Source organism: Diabrotica undecimpunctata, chromosome 3 (genome assembly GCF_040954645.1).
Source record: "Diabrotica undecimpunctata isolate CICGRU chromosome 3, icDiaUnde3, whole genome shotgun sequence".
Lineage (NCBI taxonomy): Eukaryota > Metazoa > Arthropoda > Insecta > Coleoptera > Chrysomelidae > Diabrotica > Diabrotica undecimpunctata.
In genome coordinates, this window is record NC_092805.1 from 13,741,519 (window position 1) to 13,761,201 (window position 19,683).

The window sequence follows — 19,683 nt, forward strand, 5'->3', positions numbered from 1 at the left end:
ATTTCAACTTGTTTAGATCATACAAGTCACAATCCTTAATAAAGCGGTTCCTATCTGACCCCCTAATCACAGCTGACAACCATGTTATTGAGGAAATAAAAGACAGAATCCAATCTGCAAACCGCTGTCTATTCGCACTGGATAAGCTCATAAAATCAAAAAATCTGACAAGAAGTTCAAAGATAAAAATCTATAAATCCATCGTCAGACCTGTAATAACATACGGATGCGAAACGTGGACCATGACCAAAGCAAACGAAGAAAAGCTGAGACGCTTTGAACGAAAAATACTTACAAAAATATTCGGACCTCACCATGACATCACCACAAACCAGTATAAGATCAGAACCAATATCGAATTAAAAGCACTCTACAATGACGCCGATATTGTCCAAGAAATTAAATCACAGCTACTAAGATGAGCAGGCCACGTGCACAGACTGCATAACGAGAGACTTGTAAAACTGGTATGGGAGGAGATTCCCACAGGCAAAAGACCATTCGGACGTCCCAGAATGCGATGGAGAGATAACATCCAAGCAGATCTCCGGAAAATGAACATTACATTTGACCCTAGGTTGATGGAAGACCGAACAAATTGGAAAAAAGTTGTACAGTCAGCCAAGACCCACCCAGGGTTGTAGCGCTACGTGATGATGATGATATCTGACCCCCAACCTATAACCAACCACCATCCTCTGTTTTACTTTGTGTGGTTAGGCCACCTAATTTTAGGGGTAGCAAGACGAGCTTTTCTCCCTATGACTAATTAAAGTTTTTATTTGATTTGAGTTTGGACTTGTGTCCCAAAAGTTTGTTCCAGACAGAAGTCCGGATTTTTGTGTGTTCGGTCACTAAGCCGCCGAATCGGCAAAATAAATTTTGTTCTCCTCGCCGGCTGAATGCCCGAAAGGTCTGGCCGCCGAGCTCACGCTTATCGCACGTGACCTCGATGCTCAGATTTCGCGACTGTACGCTCTTTGACCTGCCTGAGGGGCGCATTTATGTTTGCGCCTCAGAATTCACTTGATGTGGTTGCATCGTTGGCATAACTGCTGTAACAGAGGGTTGTTAGTAAAGGTTCAGATGAAATAATAATAGAAAGAAAGTAGCAATGGGTGGGGTGTGCACTCCAAGAAGTATACGGCCATCACACACCCCGTTTATATATTTTTTGGTTTTTATCTTTTACAGTATATCTGGTTAGTGAAATAAAACATAACTAAATAAAAGAAATAAGATAATATAGCAATTTTTTTCTGTTACTGCGTACGTTAGACTATCGCATGGCTCTTTCATTCTTTATTAATATTCCTGGTTATCTCTATATCTTGCTAGCTGCTGCCTGGGCCGTCTATGTATCGTCCTTACGTCATAGTCTGCCAACTCTCTTAATAATCTGCTCGAGTGATTTTTGAGGTTGTTGAATATCTCTTTAATTTCGTCCATTGTGCTCAGGATTCTCTTTTGTTGTGAATGTATTCAGAGTCTCTCTGATCATGAATGTCTGGACGGTCTGTATTCTTTTTTTGTTGGTTTTACACGTATGTCTTCATGCTTCTGAGGCATATGTTAGTGTTGGCAAAATTATGCAGTTTGCCATCCTAATCTTTGTTTTAAATTTTAGTTTACTCTTTCGACCTATGTCGAAACCTATGTTTTTTATTCAACGTTATGCCCAGATATTTGACTTGGTTTGACCATTCGATTGGGATATCGAATAGGAATAGTACTCCATTTGATCTGCCTTTTCTTTTTAATAACTAACCGTCTGTATTTTGTCAGGGTTGACGGCTACTTTTTACTGCACACACCATGCCTCAAGTTCGTTGTGTACTCTTTGTAGATGTCTCGTAGCTAGATCTGGGTTAATACTGCTAGCAGCTATCGCTGTATCGTCTGCGTACAGGCTTAGCATCGAACTGGGTTTAGATGATGTCTCTGCCGTATATATAGTGTATAGGTATGGCGACAGTACCGCCCTCTGTGGCACACCAGCTTCCATAGTCCCGACTTCGGACAGGATTGGCCCTATCCGAAGTCTGAACCTTCTGTCGGCTAGGTATGACGAGAGGAGATAGGTCATAGCCTCGCTATAACCATACTGACTCATTTTATACAACAGGAGTTCGTGCCATACTTTATCGAAAGCTTTACTGACATCTAGAAAGGCTGCTGTATATTTCGTTTCATTGAAACCTTTCGTGACATATTCTGTTAGTCTCAGAACCTGAAGTTCAGATGAGTGTTCGGAGCTAAATCCAAACTGTGCTTTCGGTATTGTTCCGATTGCTTCTGATTCTTTTTTCAGTCTAGTTAGTATGACCCGCTCTACGATTTTGCTTATAGCTGGTAATAAGCTTATTGGTCGATAGTTTTGTGGAAATGTGCCATTTTTGTCTGTTTTTTTAATCATTTGTACGTGAGCTTCCTTCCATCTGTCAGGAAAGTATCTTAGTTTTAGCATGTTGTTAATTATATTTACTATGTATACTATTGCCTTTGCTGGCAGATTTTTCAGAGCTCTGTTCGTAATGTTGTCCGGTCCTGGAGCTTTCTTGACGTTGGCACACTTAATTAGTTGTCTGACTTCTTCAGGGGAGGTGTGAGTTTTACCTATGTTACTCTTCCTTCTTTTTAGATTCCTATATCTTCTTTCTACTTCTTCTGTGAAGTCTAAATCTGCATCATAATGATAATTCTTCAAAAATCCTCTTTCTAGCGTGTTTTTTATTACTTCTGCTTTGTCTGTTTCTATGTACACTATTCCATTTTCTCCATGTAGGAGTGGATTAGGTTTTTTTGTCTTTTTTTTTTTGGTTTGAAAACCGATTCATCCCTACCATTTTTCGACGTTATCATTAAGAAAATCCAATCCCAAAGATTTCATCACTCTGTTTATCGAAAACCCACTCATACCAATCGTTACTTGCATGCCGACTCTCATCATCCACCTTCACAAATTAATTCAGTCATTAATACCCTTGTCTCCAGATCAATACGCCTTTGTGATGATGCAAATATACCCGCTGAGCTCTCTTGTTTAAAACAAGCTCTCATCCAAAACGGTTACCGCGAAGGAGCCTCCACACACATCAATCTCCCACTTAATCTCAACCCAAAGATACAAACCCCCATCATATGAAAGCTTTTCTTCCTTACATCAAAGGTGACACGGACAAAATCGACAAAATTCTTAAATCAAGAGGAATAAAGGCAATATTTATCCTCCAACAAAAACTTTCATCTTTTGTCCGATCAATCAAAGACAATATTCCAAATGAACAACACGGAGTTTATGAAATTTCTTGTGCTGATTTTCCCCGATCTTATATAGGCCAAACAAATCGTAGAATCCAAAATAGGATTTATTAACACTCCATTTCTGTTCGCAATTCCGATTCAATTTGAGCCTAGGTCAACACCATTTTCATACAGGTCACAAAATTGATTTTAAAAACTCCAGAACCACAGCCTCCATCCGCTTTTATAAACCAATAATTATCCGAGAAGCCATAGAAATTGAAAAAAGGCCAAATTGTCGCAATAAATGAGATGACGGCATACAGTTACCTTCGACATGGAGAACTCTCATAAAGAAAATATCGTCTGCTCCATCCGTCAATCAAAATCCTACTGTCAGAAATGATCAGTGTAGTAGTGTCTGGGGATTCGGGACACTGAGACCTCTAAAGCCACGAAGAAGACAGCAGAAAGGATGTCGAAAGCTCGGCGCAGTGACAATCGACGCGGTTCAAACCGGGAGTCTCTGGAATTTAATATAATTCTTGTAATAGTATTAATCTTAGCTTTAGGTTTAATATATATATATATATATATATATATATATATATATATATATATATATATATATATATATATATATACATTTAATATATATATATACATATATATATATATATATATATATATATATATATATATATATATATATATATAAATATATATTTATATATTTATTGATTTGTTGTAGACTTTTCCAGCCACTTTTTGTTGGACTATTCATACGATATTTTAATGCAGCTAACAGGAACGCCACGGAACCGTAAGTAAAGTATTACAATCAAGAAGAAATTATTTATATAATAATATATTAGGTCCAAATTTTACGAACTTTTTCGACCACATTATGCATTTCGACACGAGTCGTGTATTTGTCCAGTATGTATCGTTAAGATCTTTCGAAGCATCATGATTAGACTTTATTTCTTACAGACACCTGGCAGTTAGCATAATAGTTGATTTAATTTTCTACGACAATATAAGATGTTGTATTTTTAGCCCAAGGTACCCTATGTACTTCAATAGAGTATTTTCGTTTTGGGATCCAAATCAAGGTAGAATTACTAGAGAAGAATCATTCTTTTTCGCAGCAGGAGTTGGAATTATCAATGCTATCGTAGTAATGACGACCCATCCTTACATGTTGGCGGTCCTACATATAGGAATGAAAGTGAGAGTTGCATGCTGCTCCCTTATTTATAGAAAGGTAATGAAATTTAGCTAGGTATTTCAGGGATGTAGGCAGCTGGTAAGTATTGTAATACTTCTACATTTACTTCAGTAAAGTTAAACCCAAAATTTAAGTATTCTTGATTTTATTTTTGGAATCACTCTCGCCTTTGTATTTGTTAATCCTTCACTTGTATCTAATGCTCGCTTACGCCCAGTTAAAAATTTATCCATGATTATGTATAAATTTATATTTACCTACGCTTGGGATATCTTATTGTACCTAGTACCGTCAACTGCAATTAACACGCAAACTAGAACATACACGTTCACAATAAATTTAACAGGTACAGAAGGACTAATTAAACTGACTTGACCAAGACTGGTCACGGTCACGGTCAGAACTGAGGAGTGAGGAGAGGAGATGCAGGCAGAGGCAGACAGATGATCGAGAACGTTCAAAATATCAAAACTTCTCGCAAAGAAAGGCGATTGGTTCCGAACCGGTGTTGCCACATATCAACAAATTTATTTATTCTCAGTAATATGGTAATTACAGTAAGATTTTACTGTAAGTTTTTTGTCAAAATACTTAAGGTACATTATGATTGCATAGATATATTGTTATTGTACGAGAGGGAGCGCGGTGAAAATAATTATAGAAAATTGGGTCGCAAATGGTAAAAGGTTGAGAAACACTGTTGTAACTGCTTCTTCAATTTTTTTATTCTATTGAATGTCGTCTATAATCTTAAACAACTTTTGTATAATACATTCACTGACATTTATGTAAATTTGTTACACGTTTTAGGTATTGAGGCTTAAATTTACCTCTATAGGTGGCCGTACGGTAGGAAATGTAGTAAACCTAATGTCCAACGATGTGACCAGATTTGACCTTGCTGCCATGTTTGTCCATTACCTTTGGATTGCTCCTTTACAAACGATTTGTATAGTTTATTTTATGTACAAAGAAGTTGAATGGTCTGCGTTAGTTGGAATTGTAGCCGTACTGGTAGTAATGCCGTTGCAAAGTAAGGTTATTTATTCTTTATAGGACGGAATATTGATCTAAATCTTTTAGTGCTTTTTGGAGCGAGAACTTCATATCTTAGAAAGAAAGCAGGAGCTAGAACGGACGAAAGGGTTAGACAGATGAATGAAATCATACAGTCAATACAAGTAATAAAAATGTACTCTTGGGAAAATGCTTTTGCAGATTTGATAAACAAGTTACGAAAGTAAGTAAGGGAATCTTTATATTTTCTTTAGACACTTTGTTTCAGGACCAGCAACTTTCAGTGGAGTCTTATGTTGCCATGTTATCAATTCTAATTGTAACTTTAACATCATAACATATAAGATCCAATAATATAACCTAAATTCAAATTAATAACATTTAACGGGTTTTTACACAAATATTTAGTGGCTCAAAACATGACAAATAAATTTTTTGTGATACATGTATAGAGCCAGCTACAGGAACTTAGTTTCCTTGCAGATTATACACTAAACATGGAAGGTGTTGATTACTTTGACCACTGTAGAGCATCATATCCCATAAGTAGGAAGTCTAGAAAATCGTGGTTGAGATTGTTCTTTTTTCTTTTTGATGCTAGTGTGATTAATGTATATATTATCTACACAAGAATTCATGGTAAAGGCATCTCGACCTGGGATATTTAAAAATAAAAAAAAAACAGGAAACTTTGGTGTTCCATACGAAATTCGGCTGAGAAATGTAAGACTACATTTACCAGATGTTCAAAAAAATTATACAATATGCAGATTTTGCTCAACAAAAAAAGGAGAAAAACGAACGAACATTATAATGTAGTTATTGTCAAGTAGCTTTATGCTCAAAAAATGTTTTAAATCATTTCACACTGCTGTAGTTGAGACCTAAATTAGTTTTGTCGCCCATATATGTATTTTTTTATTTTTTAATAAATAAATTGTGTCACAAACTGTACAAGGGTAACTAATTTCCCACCTACAAACATTTTTTAAAAAACAACGGCAAAATAGTTCCCACCACTTTTTTTTATTACTTTTTCAAATTATTTTTTATTCCAACAAAAATATGTTTTATTTACCTCCTTTAGATACCAAAAGTATATAAATAAACAAATTAATTCTTCTTAGATCCCATGTCTTTAAGAGTTAAACCGATCTGTCAATTTTTCTAAGGTATCTTGTCTAGGTTGCTGCCTATTAAAACCATTATTGACTAATTCTAGGTGATAATAATGCATTTTTATTGCATTCACCCAAGATCCACCTTTCATATCTACCTTTTTAACTTTCAAAATGCATTATTGTTAACTAGAATGTGGCCCAATTCTAAAGCATCAGGATTCTAGAGCGTATGATGTTCTACTAAAATGCTGGGAGGCTGGGGTTGAGTCTTATAATTAATCTATTTTTATCCATAGTGTCCTATAATATCTCGTATGTCACTATACGTTCATTAGTAAAAAAGATGCTGTTTAGTGCCCTTTTGGTAGTCGCCTTATTTGTTTTTTCTTCCCTTCCCTTTCGTTTGGTATGTCATATGTTAAGATTCGATCAGATTTTTATGTTGTACTCAGTCACAGGCGTTTTTTAAGTCAATAAAGTCAATGGTTGATAATTTAGGGTGTATTATAATACTAAAGTAATAAACAATAATGGAAAACTGTCAATTAATCATGGCCAGCTAAAAACTTGTTAAACATTTGAATATCTAGTTCATTAATACACTCGCGATCATAAAATCCGGGTCACTTTGAAAATTTCAAGTTTCTTGAATATTTTTGCATCTGGTGCAGTAATAACCTTTTTTTAAGCTAATTTATTTTTTATTTGTCATCAATGTTTGTTTTGAAAAAAAAAACGTTTTTATTGAAAAAGCAGAAAACAAACCAAATTGTTGAAACAGACATACGAAAGAAAAAATGAAAAATACAGAACGTGGTAAAACATCAGTGGAATTTCAATGACTAATATCGTGTATTGCCTCTCCTTGCTCTAATAACCTCTTGCAGACGACGGGGCATATTCTCAATTTTTCTCCGGATTACATGTTGTGGTATGTTATTCCACTCTCTCACTAACAGATCTTTAAGCTCCTGTGCGTTGTTAGGAGGAGGTGTATGGGTTTGAATACGTTTTTCCAAATCGTCCCAGAGATGTTTGATGGGATTCAGGTACGGAGACTTAGCTGGCCAGGGTAATGTATTGGGATTTAATTAAGCATCAGATCTAAGTAACCCAATTCAGTTTATTGATTATTGCTAAACGGATGATTGTTTGTTTACGACATTGAAAATATCGTTGTAACGAGGACACACTCTGACCTAGTGAAATTTGCAAGGTAGTCGAAAGATTATTAAATAACGTGTATCAATTAACAAATAACAAACGTATTATGATAACAAACTAACGTGTGTTAAATAGCTGGAAATCACGGGATTAGGAGTATTATTATCAATACAGTTAAGAATGAAGAATCAAGAGAACGCTCTAAGTTAGTCAACGTCAACTGAGTACTATTTAGTATTGTACTTGATTCTAATAAACTAAACTATGAGTATCTAGTGTTTTAAATAAATCTACCATACAAGACGATAAGTGAAGATTATTTATTACATGGCGATCCTGCCTTTCGAATAAGGAGTTTTCTGATTCGCAGAAACAAATCAAAAATGCCAACCACATACTGGAAATTTAAATGGAAAAATGAAGTAAAGTATCCATCACCATAATGGATGATATATGGAAGGCATTGTACCAGTTTAAAAATAGAAAATGCATCAGCAGTCAAGAAAATTCCCGAAAAATTTCGGTCCAAACCCGCCAGGAGCCCCGCGACAGAATCCCAGCTCATGATAATGGACAATAAATGGGAACAATGGATAATTGGACAAAATGTGGAAAAGTGAATTAACAAAAAAACCATGTATATATATTATGTAAGTAAATTTTATTTTTTATCCCTTATATAAATTATGCAGTCTAACATATACTATATAGATATTACTTAGTATTTAATATAAGAATTTAACTAATTCAAGTTCAGAATGTTGAGTACACAATTTTTATTGCTTTTGAAAGTAGTACAGAATATAATTTATTTTTAAATTATCGCAAATAACTGTTTATATATCAAATTCTATTTTTTAATGAAAGAAATGTGCCATATAATTTTATTTACTAAAGGTATATTTTTAAAAATATTTATATTTGACCATGAACATACACTGTGACATAAGTCAGAAAATATTAAATTACGACATGAATTTGCTTAAATGACAAATTCTTCAATTAATATAGACGAAGAAATCAGATATGACTTTTTATTTTACTATTTAGCTACAATAAATTAGGATATTTAGAATTATTGTTACATTTATAAGGAAGAAAAACGAATTTAAAACAACTTTTAAAGACAATTGACCATGGCGTCAGAAAAATTTTCATTATGTTGGAACAATTTCCACGAAAATATGAGTTTAGGAATAAATTCATTATGGGAGAGTCAAGATTTTGTAGATGTAACGCTTGCAGCACAAGGAAAATGCATCAAAGCGCATAAAATGGTTCTTTCGGTTTGTAGCCCATATTTTAAAGAAATTTTTAAGGCAAATCCCTGTCAACATCCTATAGTAATTTTGACAAACGTGACTTACGAAGCACTAAGAGACTTGTTACAATTTATATACCATGGAGAAGTACAAATTAGACAAGAAGATTTAAATACCTTCATTGAAACGGCCGAATCATTGCAAATACAAGGAATCACTGGAGATAGAAAAGTTTTAAATGATAATAACATTATGGAAATTTCGGATAAAGAATATACTCAAAATGTAAAAGATTTTAAACCAGTTTCTCTACCTGTGACAAAGAAACAACAACCTATAAAGAAGGAAGAACATAGCGACACAGAGCAAGAAATAAGTATGGCTCTTACAACAAACGAATTTTTAAATATCGCAAGCAAGGTGTTACCCAGCGAGTTTGATGGAAAAGCAGGTAAACTGCAGTCATTTTTAGATGCACTAGAACTCCTTGAGAAAATAGCGATAGGACACGAGGAGACAGCGACAACATTAATAAAGACAAGATTAACGAATAAGGCCAGAAACGTTATAGCTACAGAGGATACAATCGCAAGAATAGCAGAGGTACTGAAGAGAGAACTGAGAGGCGACAGTCCAAAGACGGTAATAGCTAAATTGGCGAAGAAAAGACAAGGACATAAAGATGCAGAGGTCTATGCATCTGAAGTTGAAGAATTAGCGGAACAGCTAAAAGTTGCATACGTAGCGGAAGGAATGTCATTGGAACTAGCGAGAAAATACACAACAGAGGCAGTAGTAGCTACAATGAAACGCAACGTCAACACAGAAAAAGCTAAATTCATTTTGGAAGCATGTAACTTTTCAACCACACAAGAGGTAATGTGCAAATTTTTATCGATCGACGAGACAGAAGATAGCACACAAGGAAAAGTGTTAAATTACAGGAACAAATACGATTTTGATATGAGAAAAGAAAGTAAGAATACAATATATGGATATTATAAAAATAAATTCGAAGAAAGAAAACAATATAGAAACAAAAATTATAGAAATATAAGGGAATATGGAAGACATAATACGAGGATATATCGTAATAAAAACAGAGCAGATTGGCAATCACAACGAAGAACAAAGAATAGTCAATGGACACAGGTGAGATGCCACAGAAATAGAGGCACAGCAAGATCATATTACGCACCGCATGCGAATACGAATACAGTGAGAGGAGTAGATTTTTGACAGAAATGTAGGCAAACTGCATAGGGTTCGACCTTAATGGTTGAAACCTACGTCGAGCAGGAGACTGCTAAGAGGATAAGCTAGGGTGGTACTTGAATCCCAACCCGCTGAGAGTCCTGCGGCTCCAGCACGACAATACAGTAACTACAGAATGGATTAAAATTGCGGAACGAATTTTGAATAATGATTTTTTTTTAATGAAATAAATGGAAAAATGATTGAAAAAGAAGTTTGTCACAATGAAAGACGATTCCCTACAATTATTTTATTTATATGGCAAGAGAAGAAAATATGTTAAGTAAGTTAAGTACGCACAAAGGCGAAAAATGATGAACAGATTATTTTGAAAAGTATATGTCAGTATTATTACATATTTGGAGAAATGAATTTCGAGATCGAACCGAAAAACAGAAGAAACAGTTACAGTAATAAAGAAACCAGAAGTTGAGAAGGAATTTACAGTAGGATTAATAGATAAACCGATTAAAATTATGTTAACTATACGAATCATAAATGTAAATAATCGAGAAATATAAATTAGATGTTTAATTCCGAAGATACAAAACCCAGGAAAAATTTTATATATTTTATATGGAAGAAACAAGGCAAAGAGTAAAAAAGAGTCAAACAACTATTAAGCACAGTAAAAATCATTAATATTTGAAGAAAAAGGCCCATAGAAAAAATGAAAAATATGTAGACGTTTTTATTTGGGAAAAGACCTATATGTACAAAGCAACAGTTAGTTTGTAAACCAAACAAAACAAACCGTACCTATAATATTTTATCACAACAACAAACACAGTAGCACAGTATTCGTACCTAATATAAACATTACATAACGACATTAGGTTAATGATAGAGTTGGAATGTACGTAGTCAGCATGTCCGTAAAATATGAAATGAGTTCAATAATAACTGACCAGGTTAAATATTTTATTATGATCCGTATGTCTAAAATTTTATTTACAATGCAAGAAAAAATTTTGCGGAAATAGTCAAACCACGTAACAGATTATCTAGGAAGAAAGTAAAGTTTAATAGACTACTGAATGTCAAGAAGCATTTAATAAGCCCAAGATATATCTAATAAGCCCCGATTATGGAATTCCCCGATTTATCGAAGAAAAACAAATTTATTTTAAGGATTTATGCTTCAGGAATAGCATTAGGAGACTTGTTGAGATTTTGTCTCACAAATGTGAGTGCAGAAGATTATAACGAAAATGATAATAATGAAATGAGAATAAAACGAGATGAAAAAAGAATCAACCAATTCTTAATGAAATACGAAGAGAAAAAATAATAATTTTTTTAAGGAAAGTATAAAAGCTTGTATAGTACAAGATAAACATAATACAATCAATACATAATATAGTACAAGATAAGCAGATCAAGAAGAGTTATAATTAATGACTTCCACATGTTACAGGAAGGATATGGAAGAATAAATAGGATATGTTAAATACAGAAATATAAGTTAATACTATTTGTGGAACGAATTACGAAGAAATGTTGAGAAATATGTGAAATGTGAAGAGATGCGACGACTGCCAAAGGCATAAGCACTAAATCATAAACAAGGAACCCATGAAAATGTACATGGATGAAAATGGAAACAGATATATTGACGTACAATGCGAATTAAGCAACTACGTAGAAGAATATGTAATAAAAAATAAAATAAGCCAAAACAGTAGCCAAATCATTGGTAGAAAAATTTATCTTGAGGTATGGAGTACCCAGAAAAATAATAGCAGACCAAGGCACAAAGTTTATAGCTAGAATAATCAAGGAAACAATACTTTGCTACAATTAGAGTCAATGAATATACTCGTAATATATACATGTACTTTTGAATGCAAATAATATACAAAAATATATTTAAATGAATATAATGTGTAAATATAGTTTTAAGTTCGTACAATATATATTTAAAATGTGTATAACAAAAAGAAAAATGTTAGACTGTATAGTAGTAGTTAAACAAAAGAAATAGGGATAAACGAATAAATGAATAAAACGACAAAACTTTATTGTGAAATGTCGAAGTTATTAATAGTGTATATGAACAGTGAAAACAGAACTATTACTTGGTACCAAGAATTAATGCAAGAATTAATGCAAGAATTAATGCAAGAATTAATGCAAGAATTAATGCAAGAATTAATGCAAGAATTAATACAAGAATTAAGATAAGATTTTATTATTATAAATTTTTATTTATTATTTAAAATATGTAAAGGTTATTGTAAATATTATGTGCACATAATAGGGGGTAAGATATAATACATAATAACATAATAAGGTTAATATATGTAATATAATCTAAATAATTTAACGTAAGGTAAAATAACGTAGGTAAAATATTAAGCTAATATAAGGTATAATAAAGGATAATAAATAGCATATTACAAAGGAACAATCAGGGTAACTTTATAATATGCTGAGGTTAGGTTAGGTTAGGTTACTAAATTTTTTTAGATATAAGGAAATATGTACCAAAAATTTGTATATAATTCTATTAATATGTATATGTAAATACTGAATGTAAATAATGTATATATGTACAGTAATCAGTTGATGATGACACGAAAAATTTTCTTCTTTCGGAAGGGAAGAGTAAAAACAGTTCATGTAATTGACTGAAAACGAACAGCACTCAGAAAATTTTTCTTCTGAGGGATAGGGATGTATTGGGATTTAATTAAGCATCAGATCTAAGTAACCCAATTCAGTTTATTGATTATTGCTAAACGGATGATTGTTTGTTTACGACATTGAAAATATCGTTGTAACGAGGACACACTCTGACCTAGTGAAATTTGCAAGGTAGTCGAAAGATTATTAAATAACGTGTATCAATTAACAAATAACAAACGTATTATGATAACAAACTAACGTGTGTTAAATAGCTGGAAATCACGGGATTAGGAGTATTATTATCAATACAGTTAAGAATGAAGAATCAAGAGAACGCTCTAAGTTAGTCAACGTCAACTGAGTACTATTTAGTATTGTACTTGATTCTAATAAACTAAACTATGAGTATCTAGTGTTTTAAATAAATCTACCATACAAGACGATAAGTGAAGATTATTTATTACAGTAACCTCGTAATTCTAACCTCGTCCAAGGATTGCATACTGATCCTGGCAACGTGCGGTCGCGCGTTGTCCTGCATAAAAACGGCATCTTCTCCAAGCCCTGCCATGGTGGGCATAACATGTTCTTCCAGAATCTCCGTAATGTACCTTCGTGCAGTTAAGGACCCATTTTCGATGAAGGGTAATTCTGTGCGGAAGTCGGAAGATACACCTCCCCAAGCCATGACCGAGCCTCCACCAAATGGCATTCTTGGAGCAATGCAAGTTTGTGAAAATCGTTCATCGGTTCTCCTCCAAACCCTTGCACGTACATTGGATCCAGTTAGGCAGAAACGGGATTCATCTAAGAATAACACTTCAATCATTAATTCCCCAATGTATTGTCGAGCAAAAGCTAGTCGTGCAACTCGATGCGCCCTGCCAAGTGGCGGTTCTGTAGCCATTATCCGAGAAGATAGTCCAGAAGAACGAAGTCTTCTCCTGACTGTTGGAACGCTAACATTGCAATTTCGTACTTCCTGTAGGCAATTTCGATGCATAACCGCAGTTGAGGTCCGGTTTCGTAAAGCCTGAAACACAAGAAAACGGTCATCTTGTGCTGTGGTCGTTCTTCTTCGTCCAGAGCCAGGTCGTCTGGTTAGAAAACTCGTCTCCTGAAAGCGTTGAAGCACTCGTTGAACCGCAGAAAGGCTTACACCAACAGTTCTTGCGACTTGCCGTTGAGTGTGACCGTCTTCCACAAACGCAACAATGCGTGCCGTTTCAACAACAGTCAAGGAATTTTTGGCAAAAAATAATCAATAATAATGGCACTAATAAACACTAATGGCTGCAATAATAAACGTTTGTTTGTTGCGTTTGAACAGAAAGTCGAAGCACAAATGAGACATTTAAAACAAGCGGCAATTACAGGTACCGTTCATTTTGGGAAGTGTACAGTTTTCCGCGCAATCGGCATTATTGGAATTCTTTGTTACAAAGGAAACCGCTAAGCTGACAAAAAGTCTCAGAAACATGCATAAGTTTGTATTTGTGTTATTATTATTTACGATAAAGCTCGTTAAAAATGAAATAACGGCGATTTTCAAGGTGACCCGGATTTTATGATCGCGAGTGTACATATAAAAATGAAAATATCTAAAAAACTAATAACTTTCGATATTAGTTTTGTTTTTTAGATTAGATTTTTAGATGTTTCGATAGTAGTTTTATCATGTATGTCAAATGTCAAAATAAATCATTTTTAAATTTTTGACTCTCCTTATAAAACCAAGGCTACATCAGATTGTTGCTTTTCAACTGTTTGCTAACGCTTTTCAATTATACAGGACGTTGAACTTACGATCTTGTTACGATCTTTATTCAAATTTCGTTATAACGTTTTAAATACTATTTATAACACAAAACAACTTATATTCTTATATTCTTGTATCGAGGACGTGAAGTGGATATTAAATTTAAAATAAAATACAGGGTCCTTCGTTAAAAAACATATATCCTTGATGCGGTACAGTGTTATTGAAGACCCTGTATATTTGTAATTAATTTTAAATTAATAACTAATGTACATTGAATTTTTCTGCTTTTAGAAACGAATTACAAGTATTAATACAAACTTCGTATATCAGAGGTCTAATAATGTCATTTATTATGTTCACAAGCAGATCAGCTATATTTTTAACTATAATGGCGTTTATATTCCTGGGAAATAATATCACAGCAGATAAGACCTTTGTTATAATTTCATACTATCAGATTTTAAGACAAACTATGACTGTGTATTTCCCACAAGGAGTGGCTATGGTAAGTCTTTTTTACAAAATCGGAGCAGGCAAGCGCAAATTATAGTATGATTATAACAATAATAAATTTAAAGAGGTACCTTTTTGCTTCATTCCGCTTCTCTGTATATCTCTTTGTTTTTTATGACTTATTTTACAAGTATTTGTGATATATTTATACATTTTGAACGGTCTGACACTATTATCAAGGATACGAGCTGTTGCTAATTCCGAATTGATACAACAATGTTTTGTTTAAAGGTCGCAGAAGCACTAGTATCAGTAAAACGAATAGAAGAATTTATGGCCACTGAAGAAACAACCGTAGGCGATCCAAGTCCTATCGACAAACATTGGCAATCAAAATTAAACATCCACACCACCAAACACCAAGTTCGCAAAATATTCTTTGACACAGACACAAAAGATGCTCAAAATGCGATCCATATTATTCACGGAATCGCAAAGTATGGCGAAAACGTGTGCTTAGATGATATCAACCTAGACATACCCTCCGGGCAGCTCGTGGCAGTGGTGGGGCCTGTTGGAGCTGGTAAAAGTTGCCTTTTGCACTTGATTATGGGAGAGTTACCTTTGTTTAGCGGAACGATGGGTGTTGATGGCGTTGTGTCATATGCTTCGCAGGAACCATGGTTATTTGCAGGTAAAAATGTTAATTTTTTGTTAAATAAAACTATAAATTCTCTAAAAATACAATAAATTCGGTAGTTCTTCATAGCGAAATATTCGGCTTAAATGTTTCCAAAACTAACATTCTATTTTCAAAGACACCAATAAAGGCAGATTTCGGCGTTTTATTATTTTTTATATATAAATTTATTGATTAGTGAATTAGTAAATAAAACGTTGAATATTTTGAATTGTATTTAGGCTCCGTTCGACAGAATATTCTCTTTGGCAGGGAATTCAACTATCAAAAATACAAACAAGTGGTTAAAGTTTGCGCTCTTAACAGAGATTTTGGCATTCTTCAGTTTGGAGACAGGACCATCGTGGGCGAAAGAGGCGTTTCTTTGAGTGGAGGTCAAAGAGCTAGAGTGAATCTTGCGCGATGTGTTTATAAAGAAGCCGACATTTATCTCTTGGATGATCCTCTGTCTGCTGTTGATATTCAAGTCGGACAACAACTGTTCGAAGGGTGTATAAGAAGGTAAGACTTTCTGTTAAAGACTGATTATTTAAATAAAATTCGATTATTCTTCTACAACTTTGTCCTTTATTGGACAAAATCGGTTAACAATATGCTAAAACAAAAATCTCTCTGCTTTAGTCTTATTTTAAAAGAAGTTGACATAACTGTAGAAGTAAATAGTGCACATCACCACAAAACTCTCATTTTGGTGTAACATACAAAATAATCAACAAAAAATTGTTAAAAATATTCATAATGTATTTATATTTCTCTTAAATCTACCAACCAACGTTATCATATCGTTATCGTAAAATGACGTTATTAGTGCCAATAATCGAACTCGAGCGCTATGGCTTAGGCTTTTTAATATGAGGGGTCTCGTCTAACCGACAAGATGAATCCTCAAGCTGAGGGCTGAGTCTCAATAGATCGCAGCGTGGAAACTGCTCTACCAGGTACAACACCCTGTTAGGTACGTAAGTCATCTACAGACAATTCCGAGTTCCAACATCGAAAAGATTATAATACCCATGTTCGTCCGTCTAAAGATCTGATCTACTGGCAAGGATCGACTCCAGCGTAAACCGATAATCTCAACGGAAATAAGGACTCGTGCGACAATCGTAGCGAACTACGATTGCCTAGTAAAGTCACATTGTTTTGAGCCTTTCGACTGTCGGAACTCCAAGAGATTTCGTTGCCATCTTTGACTAAAAAGGATACGGCCTTAAAGGCTTTCAGGCATATTCCAACGGGCGGTAGCTTCGCACCATTAGCCGCTCGGGTAATTGCGTCAACCAAATGTCCGAACCTGCGGTTCCTCTCGTACTGAGCAGAATTACTATCGCAACGACGAGTCATCAGTAGGGTAAAACTAACCTGTCTCGCGACGGTCTAAATCCAGCTCACGTTCCCTGTCTATGGGTGAACAATCCAACGCTTGGCGAATTCTGCTTCGCATTGATAGGAAGAACCGTCATCGAAGGATCAAAAAGCGACTTCGCTATAAACGCTTGGCCTCCACAAGCCAGTTATCCGTGTGGTAACTTTTCTAATACCTCTTGCTGAAAACTCTTCAAGCCAAAAGGATCGATAGGTCGTATTTTCGCAGTCTCTATGCACACTGAATATCAGAATCTAGCTAGCCTTAGGACACCTGCGTTATTCTTTGACAGATGTACCGCCCTAGTCAAATTCCACGCCTGGCAGTGTCCTCGAATCGAATCAGGCTGGAGGTAAGTTAACGCTCGAAACGAAGCACACGAACGCTAGCCGGGTATCCGAAAGGCAAGCCTTATCGGAACCACGAAACCGACGAACGGCACAGCGCAACGAAACGTCACTCCATGCCGTTGGCTCAAGAAAACCGTGACAGACGCCGCCTCGTGAGCGAACGACGGGCGTTTCGCCTTACCAAGTAAGTAAAGAAACGATGAAAGCATAAGCCTACAGTAGCATAAGCATAAGCCTAAATGTATTAAACATAGAAAAAAGTTAAAGAGAAATTAAAAAAAAGATGCTAAAATGTGTAGATGACTCCCAATTAGAAAACCTCAGAGAAAAAACAATAGCATATCAAATGTGGAAGTGTTTGCACATGAGTTCATGACATCCACGGTACGGTATTGTAATACAATCCTAGTATAGAAGCTTCGCTTTAAAAAAGTTTTGTTTTTAATTTCTTTTTATAATTTTCTTATTCTTATAGATACCTGAAAGACAAAATAGTAGTACTAATAACTCATCAGTTGCAATATCTAAAAAGAGCCGATCACATCATTATAATGAACGAAGGTGTTATACAGTGTCAAGGAAGTTATTCAGAACTAATGGGTAGGGAAGATATGCCGGTGTTTGCAACTGTTTTAAAAGATGCATCCTCTGCGGCTCCCATTGAAGAAAAAGAAATTGAAAAGTTGCTGAGAAATATCTCTGTGACGAGTGCTGCATTTCAAAGTATGATAGATATAGAAGGAAAAAAGGTAACTGTCTTGATATTTACAATAATTTCTTCATAAATATAATGTTGAGAGAATTATGTCATGTTTTACCCCAATTGATTTTAATATTTTTCTACCATTGGAAATTTGGAACAATAAGTTATATATTTGAGAAACGCCTTAAGTCACAAAACTAAAACTTTCGGAAAACAAGAAAAAACTGTGTAAGGAAAACACGAAGATTTCTACATGTTAAAAACTGACCTAATATTAAAACAAGATTGAGAATAAGCTCAAACTTGATTGACTTATGGGGTTTCTCAAATAAACTGTTTGGCGTCACCTGAAACTGAACTTTATAAGGAACTAAAATGAAACAAAATAAACATAGTACTGTAAATTATATTTAAAAGTACAAATAATACTATTATAACTTAAAAAAAAACGAAAAGTGTGATCATTTATCTTCTTCAGGTATATTATTGAGCGTTGTGGGATAGTTGAACAATTCGTTATAATAATCCTGGATATTTTCTACATCCGGTATATAACTTTGTAGTTTTTGTATATCAACAATCTTCTTATAATTCGGAATTTTAATATCGGAATCTTTCTGCTGGGATATATGCCAATGCTTCAGGCAATATTAGTGTATTCTTTTTCGACCAATTTTTAAACCAATTTCGACGTAGATGGAATCATTTTCTCGGTGGCTGCAACTCTCTTTGCATTATCGTTCAATATATTTGTCGTATATAATCGTAATACATATTTTTATTGCAAGCTCCTCACACACACAACATGTGTCTAACTGAAGTCTTCCAAATGATAATTCAAAATCTTCTTTAAAAACTTTTCTTCAGTATGAATACTTAACAGTGGCATATTCCGGAAATTTTTCTGTAGACATTTTGTACATAGTAATATCTAGTTTCTCATTTAAATAATACTTTTCCTTGCTAGTATAGTGAGCTAACTTTGTGGGATATGATTTAATATGTTCACGAATAGCATCTGTAATAATACCTGAAATTATATTGCCTAGGCACTTTTTCTCCGTTTGTCGAATGGTGATTTTCCTGCACTTAGAAGAATTATAAGCCTCCTTACTCGGTCAATTGTTACTCCGTGAAGAAAACAGAAGGGTAATTTACAAACAGTAATTTTTCTATTAGCGGTTGATATAGAGTATACATAGCTACTACTTCTAAATCTTATCTAATACTTATCTAATTTTCTAATTTTCCATCCATTCTCGTATTTACTAGGTTTCCCTGTTCCTTCATAAATAGAGCGGTGCCCAAAAGTTTCTTCTCTTACGTGTATTTACCTCACTCGCGAATCTATTGTAGTCTAGCTCTGTCGAACCCCGACCAAGAAACCTCTACCAGATTGAAACCCATACCGTAGTACCCTTATTTGTGT

General features: G+C 34.4%; 1 protein-coding gene across 1 annotated transcript in view; it reads left to right on the forward strand.

Annotated features, from left to right (window-relative positions):
* LOC140436461 (ATP-binding cassette sub-family C member 4-like) overlaps positions 1 to 19,683 on the forward strand; it is a 44,477-nt gene that overhangs the window by 2,237 nt on the left and 22,557 nt on the right. Inside the window, exons 2-9 of the mRNA XM_072525300.1 lie at positions 3,995 to 4,066; positions 4,303 to 4,510; positions 5,285 to 5,507; positions 5,558 to 5,714; positions 14,974 to 15,187; positions 15,427 to 15,829; positions 16,057 to 16,336; positions 18,027 to 18,300. Coding sequence (XP_072381401.1) covers positions 3,995 to 4,066; positions 4,303 to 4,510; positions 5,285 to 5,507; positions 5,558 to 5,714; positions 14,974 to 15,187; positions 15,427 to 15,829; positions 16,057 to 16,336; positions 18,027 to 18,300 — 1,831 coding nt within the window. The remainder of the gene's footprint in view (positions 1 to 3,994; positions 4,067 to 4,302; positions 4,511 to 5,284; positions 5,508 to 5,557; positions 5,715 to 14,973; positions 15,188 to 15,426; positions 15,830 to 16,056; positions 16,337 to 18,026; positions 18,301 to 19,683) is intronic.